The sequence below is a fragment of the Notolepis coatsorum genome (genome assembly GCF_963971535.1).
Source record: "Notolepis coatsorum genome assembly, contig: SCAFFOLD_2854, whole genome shotgun sequence".
Classification (NCBI taxonomy): domain Eukaryota; kingdom Metazoa; phylum Chordata; class Actinopteri; order Aulopiformes; family Paralepididae; genus Notolepis; species Notolepis coatsorum.
Genome location: NW_028173660.1, coordinates 7,828 through 18,843, shown reverse-complemented (window position 1 = coordinate 18,843; position 11,016 = coordinate 7,828). Strand labels below are relative to the sequence as shown.

The 11,016-nt window shown below is 43.9% G+C and overlaps 1 protein-coding gene across 1 annotated transcript; it reads right to left on the bottom strand.

The window, feature by feature from the left end:
- Positions 1-9,122: 9,122 nt before the first annotated feature.
- neurod6a (neuronal differentiation 6a) lies at positions 9,123-10,199 on the bottom strand (the record flags this gene model as incomplete). Its single annotated transcript, XM_084338736.1, has 1 exon — positions 9,123-10,199. One exon carries the CDS (start codon positions 10,197-10,199, stop codon positions 9,123-9,125), a length of 1,077 nt encoding a protein of 358 aa, XP_084194862.1.
- Positions 10,200-11,016: the final 817 nt, after the last annotated feature.

The window sequence follows — 11,016 nt, the reverse complement described above, 5'->3', positions numbered from 1 at the left end:
GAGATGTTTGTAATTTTGTTTTTAGCGCCTTTGAGGTGCTTTGGTACCATGAGGTGCAAGCATAGTCGTAGTACCCCTGAATGAGTGCTCCTGCCAGAGTATTCAGGGTATTCTTGTTTACCAGAGAGGAGATCCGGTACAAGAATCGAGTTCGTTGGTTGACTTTTTTTATTACATTGGATGCCATTTTGTCACAGGAGAGATTAGCCTCTAGGATGGAACCCAGGTAGGTAATTTCATCTTTCCTTGTGACAATATTGTCACCCACCTGCTGTCCTCTCCTATAATCCACGATCAGCTCCTTGGTTTTACCAATGTTCAGGAGCAGGCTGTTGTCCTGGCACCAGCGTTCCAGTACCTCAACCTCTCCCGGTAGGCCTTCTCGTCGTTGTCAGAGATCAGCCCCACCACCACCGTGTCGTCTGCGAACTTCACTATGGAGTTGGAGCTGAACTTGGCCACACAATCGTGTGTGTAGAGTGAGTACAGCAGGGGGCTCAGAACACAGCCCTGGGGGGACCCGATGCTCAGGGTGATGGTGTTGGAGGTCTGACCCCCCACCCTGACCGCCTGGGCCTTTCGCTCAGAAAGTCCAGTACCCAGGTGCTCAGGGCGGAGCTCAGACCTAGCTCGATCAGCTTGTCCACCAGTCTGGTGAGGACTATGGTGTTGAACGCTGAGCTGTAGTCAATGAACAACAGTCTCACATAGCCCCCCTTCTGACGGTCAAGGTGCGAGAGGGTGCTGTGCAGTACCTGGGAGACCGCGTCGTCGGTGGACCTGTTTGTCCTGTATGCAAATTGCATAGGGTCCATATCACTGGGGAGGGAGGCACAAATGTGGTCCTTGACCAGCCTCTCGAAACATTTCATGACCACAGAGGTGAGTGCCACCGGTCTGTAGTCATTTGGACATGTTGGGGAGGGTTTCTTCGGTACAGGGATGATGGTAGACATCTTGAAGCAGGCAGGGACCACTGACTCCGCCAGGGATTGATTAAATATTAAAGTTTGCAGGCTGTTAGACCCGGAAATAGGCGCAGAACTTGCCGTCCCACGATTGGTGCACATGTCACATGACCAGAAACGTCAGTGGCCAATCAGATCGCGCAAAAGTACAACTGGCTTAGGGAAAGTATTCACGCGCCCCACCCCCATACATTATAAACTCTGAACTTTGAACTCCATTGCCTATACTCTAGGCTCTGTTACCCATACTGTACAAACTTTGAACATTGTTGCTTATACAAAATGTATACCTGCCTGCCTATACTTTCACTGTCTACACTGCCTTACACTGTAACTACCTACCTTAAACTATAGTCTGCCCATATAACTTTGTACGATAGCATGCACAATAATGCTGTATACACTGGTTATATTTATATTTACTGTTTATATATTTCCATATCTGTCTGAATATACCTGCATTATAATCCCTTTTATACACCTGTATATACCTATATAACTCTATATGATAGCATGTACAATAATGCTGTATATGTGTTTATGTTTACCATATATATTATTACTACATGTGTAACGGATGGTACCACGAAGTGCAGTCACGATGGACTTCCGATATTGTGAAGAGACTGGGGCGAGTAGCGGTGCTATGGGTTAAACTCACTCTCATCCTCAAAAGACACATATACACGTTGCAAAGCAGTGAGTTCACTTCTTGGTGCCAGTCTGTGCTGTTGCCCGCGGTGTGGGAGACCACGTGTTCGAAACTCCCTCAGGCATCGAAGTTTAAGGTGACGATGTCACAACCATTACATATACTTTTTACATACCCGTAGATACTATATCTATAATCTGTACATATCCCTTACCTACTCTCACTATACTGCTGGCTAGTGGCTACCATAGTGTATTTATACCTGTATATCACTGTACATACAAATATTATAACACTGCACATACATCTGATTTGTGTTTATTCACCTGCACGTTGTATATTTCTAATGCACTTTACTGTTACATTTGCACTCTGGTTAGATGCCAAACTTATTTTCGTTGTAGTGTACAGTAGGCTACTTGTGCTGTATAATGGCAATACATTTTAATCTAATCTAATCTAATTAAATAAGTGAACAGGGACATCTGGTGTGCCTGAATTGATATGCTAATGACGTGCGACAAACTAAGAGGTCAAAGAAAGATGATGTGTGTGTAAAAGCTCCATTTCCTACGATTCTATTTTATGATTTGAAAGCCCACACCTTGCTGCTAATATCGATGTAAGTGACATATTAAATGTGTGAACAGCGTAGTGCTACCTGTCACCCCTGTCGGATTGATGGAGCAGACGGTGAAGTGTCAGCGCTCGTGTCAGTGAGAGTGAGAAACGCATGCCTCCACGTGGCTCGGTTACTCGAAACAACACTGCGAAGGGAGTGAGTCTGACACCTCCGTTTCCAGCCGGAAAAATCACCCACGAACAGCTCACCAGAAACGGCGCTTTGTTCGCGCATAATATTTCCATTGGTGTCAGAAACCTGAAGGTGTTTTTTATGTCCTGATATAGATGTGGTCTGTTAAGCTCTTCTGTGTAAAAATAGGGGGTTCTTTGGGACTTTGTCAAGAGCCTTGGAGAGTTGGAGAAGTAAGAACCAACGTTTCTCACAGTGGAAAATGTGTATTTCCTCATTGTAACTCCCAAACTATTGATTTGGGGTGTTTTGAGGATTGTTAACGGAACACGCCAACATTATGGAAAATGCTCTTACCGTATTCTACACTACAGAGTCAGAGAAGAAGATAGACACCAATTTCCTTTCTGCATTCAGTAGAAAGCTACACTGCTGCAAACTAGCCTAGCTTAGCACAAATTCATGGAATTTGTTATGACTGTTAGGTCCTTGAGTATGGCATGTATTACGTAACTAGACTTGCCTAATATATTCTATCATGTTTTCAAATATCCCACTAGCTATATTCTGGTTAAGGGCAAGGTTCTTATAACAAAGGATTTTGTCACCAATGCGGAAGTAAACAGCTACTGGAGAGCTGACTGACGCAGAATGTTTCTTTCACTGAAATAGAATCCTGGTGGGCGCTCAATGTCCCCATTGTTGTCAAGGGAACATCTTCAACACTTAGACCTTTATTTCCCCCTAAAGACCTTGATTAAAGGAACACACCAACATTATGGAAATTAGCTTAACGTCTTCTCCAGAGTCAGACTCAAGTTTAACGGTATAGGTTAACCCTTCTGCCTTGTTAATGATTTTGTGTATTTAGCCTTTGTGTGTGTGTGTGTGTGTGTGTGTGTGTGTGTGTGTGTGTGTGTGTGTGTGTGTGTGTGTGTGTGTGTGTGTGTAATTTAGTCCATTTTGCTTATTTTTCATATATTTACATAATTTGAAATGATTGTTTATGAAAATCTCTAACAGAAAGGTTACCCATTTGACAGGCAAAACCCCCCTAGTGGTTTATTTCATGCCATTGGCTCCCACGTTAAACGCATTTTTTTTTATCTGTAATTAGACATCGAACTATTGATGTGATTGAAAAAAAAAACGATTCTATGAAGGACCGGCAGGGTTAGGGTTAGGGTTAGGGTTAGGGTTAGGGTTACCCTATTTGGAACAAAATATTACAAATTAAGTTTTTTATGACCTTGAACGTGATGCAATCTTTTCATGCACTGATGCGATAACTCTGTCAGTTACCTAACAAGGCAGAAGGGTTCAAATAATGTCACGTCTTACCTGTGCAACTGTATATGTTAAAATATTGTCACGTCTTACCTATGCAACTGTATGTTAAAATAATGTCACGTCTTACCTGTGCAACTGTATAGGTTAAAGTGATGTCACATCTTGCCTGTGCAATGGTATAGGTTGACATGATGATGTCACACAATTTTTACATGTTTTATGTGTCTACAGTATGTTATGTCTATATCATGTGTTGTGATGTCATGTGTCTTTATGCTGCTGCCTGTATGATGCATGTCTGAACACTTCGTTCCCCTATCCCCCTACAAGGACCACAATGTAAATAAGCTCTGAGCTTTTTTGTGTCCCTTGGCAGTATTCCATGACTGCGCTTCTGTCACATGTTGTTTGCATATTGTCAAAAATAAAGTCAAGTCAAGTCTTTACACTCAAGTCCATGAGTCAAGTCCCAAGTCAAGACTGGCAGTGGCAAGTCTCAAGCAAGTCACAAGTGTGAAACTTTGGGATTCGAGTTACAAGTCCTAATGCATTCTTTACAAATGTAATGCCATTTCAAAATGTTAAAGCCAACAGAGTAATAGTTAGTATATTAAATGTAGATTATTCTGCACTGACACACAACTTCCTTCTCTGCTCGTGCAACTTGATTGGCGGCTGACAGATTAGTCCAATGGAAAATGGTAAATGGTGCATTTATATAGCGCTTTTATCCAAAGCACTTTACAATTTTTGTTCCTCACATTCACCCATTCACTCACACACTGACGGCGGAGGCAACCAAGGTGCCAACCTGCTCATCGGGAGCAATTAGGAGTTAAGTGTCTTGCTCAAGGACACTTCGACATGCTGCCCAGGAGGAACAGGAATCTAACCGGGAACCTTCAGATATTCCAGGCGACCGCTCTATCTCCTGAGCCACTGTCGCCCCTAGTGGAACTGTAATCAGTGAAATTAAGTTGAATTGCTTTATACTTTTTTACGGCATAATACAATCAAATAAAACAATTTTGGGCTCTGGGACAGCATCAAGTCTTTCAAGTCATAAGGCTCAAGTCGTGAAGTCATCAGTGTTAAAGTTGCATGTCTTTTATGGTTTTGTCTGTCAAGTCTGAAGTCATGTGACTCGAGTCCTAGTCATGTGACTTGATTCCACACCTATATCTTAATTGTAGTATTGTTTGGGAACTATACACTGACTGGTAAGGTTGTACTGCCATTTTTATAGACAAATACACAACAGCAATCAATCAGGTGTCTCATAATCAGGATATGAGCTCATCCAGGCTATTGTAAACGAGATACAGTGTTTAGGCACCAACTTATAGACAGAACTCTATCACCTGAGGATGTGCACGTGAACACACACCTTTTATGTATTTATGTTTGCTTCTGTGCACCTGTTAATGTAAAGATTGGGATTTAAAGTTGGGATCCAGGTTGAATATAGATTATACTTGATAAGTGATATTGCACTGTGTTACAGAGGTGGTTTATTAGCAAAAATTACCAAAAGGTAAATAAATTATCAAATTAAAACTCTAAAACTCTATAAAGGATCATCTTATCTTATCTTAAAACAAAGAAAAATGCCTAAATATTAAACTGCACAGAACATTTCAAAACATGTTCGTTATTATGCATATATTATTGTTTTGACTCTTCAAGTATAGCCTAACCCCAAAACTCTATTCTTTGAATAACTCATTAAAGGCCAAATCCGTGGTCCAAAAGGGGGGGGGGGGGGCGCGCATGCCCACTTTTTAAATAATAAACCAAATGTATGAATTGTCTCTACACTCTATAGTCAGACAGTGCAGCTCCCCCACTTCCAAAAATAGCACAACAGTACTGTAAATGTAAGTTAGTGGCGCCCAACCACCAAAAGCAATATATGTTTTCATTCGTGCCTCACGCTCTTCATACAGGTACAGGGGCGTAGCTGGGGGGGGGGGGGGTAGCTTAGGATGATTCCAAGGGCCCAGCACTGGGGGGGGGCCCAATTTTTTTTTTTTTTTTTTTTACTAGACATCACTCAGGTGTATTATTGATGCTCTCATTGATACTATGTTTGTTTCTGAAGTGTGTGTGTGTGTGTGTGTGTGTGTGTGTGTGTGTGTGTGTGTGTGTGTGTGTGTGTGTGTGTGTGTGTGTGTGTGTGTGTGTGTGTGTGTGTGTGTGTGTGTGTGTGTGTGTGTGTGAGATATATAGAGAGAGAGGGGGGGCTTTGGTAGACTATTGCATTGGTCCATTCATTGAAGATGAACGCAATGCGACATCCTTTACTAGGCTCACCCACCAACAGTGCAGGTGCTGAACTGCTGATCCGAATGTATAGGTAAAAACCATATTATGCGTTTTCATCAATAAAGAAATGGCCAAAGAAATGTTGCGCGCTCGCATTCACTGGGGGCCTACAAATACATTCTTTCATGGGGCCCAGAATCTGGAGCTACACCCCTGAATTAGTTTCTAACAACTTTTATCATTGTAAAAGTTTTGTAATGTTGGTAATGTTTTAAAAACACAGACTTCTGATTTACAACGAGATACGACCAAAAATCATTTTTTGCCATCTCAAATGCTTGTGTATGGGGTTATGATATGGGTAATAGTGGGGTTTTAATGACCCTTTCATTCATTGAATACTGTCAGTTATATGTTCGTTTTTATTATCCGTGGTGGTGAAATCCTCTTTTGGTTCCAAACGTCTCAGGCATTATTCCATTTTTGGAGAAGTATTTTGACTTTGGTATACAGTCCCCTGACATATTGTTGAGGGTTGGGGCCACATCTCTTTCAGAAACAAGATTAAGAATGGAAAAACATGAGCTGTAGCGTTAATTCTCAATAACGGGTATTTAAAAGTGTGGTGTTGTTGGCAAGGCCAGATTAAGAATTCAGAGGCCTCTGGGCCAGACTCTTGTGGAGGCCCCCACACACACATACACGTGCATGCACGCACAGTGGCGTTTTTATATGTAAAACATTGGTAGGGCAGCCACTAACCAAGGCTACATACCAGGCAAACTACAGTAATCAAAATGACAGTAATCGTTGTTCGCAAATTTCGCACCACATATCAGGCATAGGCTACAGGTAAGCCTGCATTGTTAGTCGTAAAAGCAAATTAATCTGTCCACACTGAATTAAACCCTCTATTTTCCTCAGACTTTCCTTTTTTGGATTTATCCATGGTTAGCTTACTGGGGGGTCGGAAACTCAAGATTAGCCACTTGCAGACGGCAGGGAGAGGCACGGGGTGTGACGTACTGTATATTTTAGTTGATGAAATATTTTAGTTGACTAAATATTTTAGTTGATGAAATATTTTTTCATTTCAGTGTCACAGTATGACATCGATCTCCAAAATAATAATAAAAAAAAAAAAAAAAAATGAAAGTAAAAATAAAGAAAATAATTGGGGGTCCCCTCGTCACTAGAGGCCCACGGGCCGCGGCCCAAACGGCCCGGTCGTTAATACGGCCCTGGTTGTTGGTGAGGTGACATAATTGTTATATATCTCAAATACATTGGGCCATCTTCTTCAACTACAGTAAGACCTCATTAATAGCCGGTCACCGCGGTTGCACATTTACATGCTGTCGAACTGAAAGTCTCTGTATAACAATGTATTGGCACGGGGAGTATTATGGGATGGGACAACGCAAGCTGGTCTCTGGCGATATGCCAGTCCCAGCGCGAGGAACCCTGGCGACACGTGGCCGTTTACTGCAACTCGTTAGCCAGCCCGAAGCTTCTCTCTCTCTCTCTCTTTCTCTCCCCCCCTCTCTCTTTTTTCTCCCCCCCCCCCCTCTCTCTCTCTCCCCCCTCTCTCTCTCTCTCTCTCTGTCTCTCTCTCTCCCCCTCTCTCTCTCTCACACACACACACACACACACACACACACACACACACACACACACACACACACACACACACACACACACACACACACACACACACACACACACACACACACACACACACACACACACACACACACACACTCATCCTGGATATATGCCATCGTATTTAATATATTAGATTATGTTGCATAGCCTATATTTAAAAAAAATGGTGCATGGACATTAAAAAAATTATTCTATCTTTTTTTGTTTTAGTTTACACTTGTATTTGTTGTATAAAACAATGCTGTGACATATTTGAAAAGAAGCAAAAGCAGGTGAGTACAGAAATGCCAAAAAAAGCCCCAATTGGAAACATACATGCATTGCATAATCAACGTGTGTCCGATACATTTCAAATTAAGGCAAGAGATTTTATTGAACAACATATGCGATAGGCCTACAGGAGCAGTATCCTATATCACTGAGGACGAAATCGATTAACTTTTTTAGAATTCCAGTAACACATCAGCACTTCTTTTCTATAGGCCTACCTTGGAAATTGCAGCAAATAAAGTTATTGCATATACGATTTTATTAAAGATTTGCAAAATCTCAACATTTGTGCGGCGTTATGAATTGCTTAGCACAATAGGAATGTTTAAGCAATTGTGAACCTTTTAGGACAGCCAATGAACGCCATGCCCTATACGTTGCAAGGCCTAAATAACGGATTTCTCTCAAACAACAGTCTGAAAAAATTTATAGCATATAGGCCTATAGGTAAATTTTATTAACATGAGACATGTTTTATAAATACCACTGGGAATTAAGCTACTTCCCTACATTTACTAACATTTCATCTTTAATAATAACTGTACATTTTCAATTGATATTTCACTCAATCATTTTACACAAAGTTGGACACTGAAGAAAAAAAACATTAGGACCATTTGACGCTTGGGCTGCTCGTTAATATAATAATAGGCTGCAGGAAAAGTGAATGGATTGTTCGGCATATAAAATTAAATAGTCTAAACATAAACAACATAATTTAATACAGAGACTGTAATCTAATCAGAGCAATGCTCGGGACAAACGAACACAACGAATAAAGGATATTATCACGAGCAGAGGAAGCGGTCGTGTGTGTGTGTGCGTGTGCGTGTGTGTGTGTGTGTGTGTGTGCGTGTGTGTGTGTGTGTGTGTGTGTGTGTGTGTGTGTGTGTGTGTGTGTGCGTGCGTGCGTGCGTGCGTGTGTGTGTGCATGTGCGTGTGCGTGTGTGTGTGCGTGCGTGTGTGTGTGTGTGTGTGTGTGTGCGTGCGTTTCTCGGAGTGGACCTGCGTAATATAGCAAAATAGGCCCCATGGCACATTGGCCTACAGGCCTGTACTGTAACTCCCCTGGGAGCAACGTCATGTCAATAACTTCCATGGCCCATGTCTCCCCTAAAAAACATTCTATGTCTGTTTGGTCACAGGATAATAATTAGCATTCAATTAAGATTAATTAATGATCGCGCATCACCAGATGGCCCCCGCAACCAATAGTAGCCACCCGGAAATGTGCAACGTACTGAATAATACATGTTTATTAATTATGAAAAGGCGTGTTTAATTCTTCCTGCATGGGGTAAAACTGGCGCCGGAGGTGGATGTCATATGGCACGTGGACGTCGGCCGCGGAACCTCTTGACACGGAGCTCTGAGTGAGAGAGCTGCGCCCAGAGCCCACGGCAGCACAGTAGCGCGTATAGTGGCAGCTCTTCTCGAAGTCTGCGGGTCCCTCGTGTTTGAGGGAGAAAATCCCGTTGATGTTGAGCGGGGGGCTGAGGGCCCCTCCGTCTAACGGGGGACTCGGGCACTCGGGCGACGCGCTCTCGTAAAAGGACTCGTAAGCACCAGCACGGTAGGCGCTGTAGGGCCTGAAGGTCTTGTTGTCGCTGTCCATGGTGCTGTTCCCGCCGTGATGAGGGGCCGAGGAGCCAACCACCTCCGCGCCTTGGTGGTAAGGTGGGTAGATCATGGCGTCAAACGGAGACCTGCCGGTGAAAGAGGCCTCGCCGTTGTGCTCCGCAATGTAATGCCTGGCGTTCAGTTGCAGGCAGCCGGCCACTAGATTAGTGGTGGGCTGAGAGAGTCCCTTGCACAGCGTTTGAACGAAAGTCAACAGGTCCGGTCTCTTCCCGGCGCTGAGGATCTCGGACAGGGCCCAGATGTAATTTTTCGCCAAGCGCAGGGTCTCTATCTTGGACAGTTTCTGGGTCTTGGAGTAACACGGCACCACCTTCCGCAGGCAGTCCAGCGCGTCGTTCAGACCGTGCATGCGGTTCCTCTCCCGCGTGTTGGCCTCCGTGCGCCGCAGTTTGACCCGGTCGAAGCGGCCCTTCGTCGCCGTGGTCTTCTTCTTCCGCAGGCCCCTCCGCCTCGGCAGACCGTCCTCGTCCTCGAAGTCCTGCTCCTCCTCCTCCTCGTCCCTCTCGTCGTCCAGCTCCCTCTCCGACTCCAACTCGTCCTCCATGGTTCTGAGGATGTCGGAGGGGCCGAGGGGGTCTGGTTTGAGTGAAGGCTCTCGGCGTGGCTTACTGACCTTGCAGTCGAGAGGGAAGTCGCTCCTGAACGGGTTCCCCGGCATGTTGGACGAGGGCTCGTCAAATGGCAACGTCAACATGTCGTCCTGTGAGATGAAGAACAAATACAATATTAAAATGTGACATATATATACCTCTCCTCTTCGTTAGGCAACATATTGATGACAAACAAACACAAATACCACGGACACAAAGAGTTTGACAATTATTTTGCCTACACAAAATACAAAATTACAAACTAATGAAATGCACGTTATGTTGTACAAAATGAATACGGATTCATAGGTAGACTATAACTTTGTCTTGCACCAGGGCAGTGCGCACCTAATCAGTTTAACAGCCCATCGGTAACCTACCTAATTGGCCAATTTACTGTGGCCTGATCACCTCTCATGAATCTATTATGGTACAACCTCGTCACATCACAAAAACGACCAAATATTGACAATAATATATAGGCCTATAATAGGAAACACACACACACACACACACACACACACACACACACACGCATGCACACACGCACGCACGCACGCACACACACACACACGCACGCACGCACGCACGCACGCACGCACGCACGCACACACACACACACACACACACACACACACACACACACACACACACACACACACACACACACACACACACACACACACACACACACACACACACACACACACACACACACACACACACACACACACACACACACACACACACACACACACACACACACACACACACACATATTCAATGAATAGTCTCTCACCTGGTTCTGCCGTTAAATTCCAGAGCGCATCTTCCCGGACACCATTCAGCTATATCGCGATGTGAGTGCCAGTGGTGATCCTTCCTTCCACCTGCTCCCGCCTTCCCCTCTTCCTTTCTCTG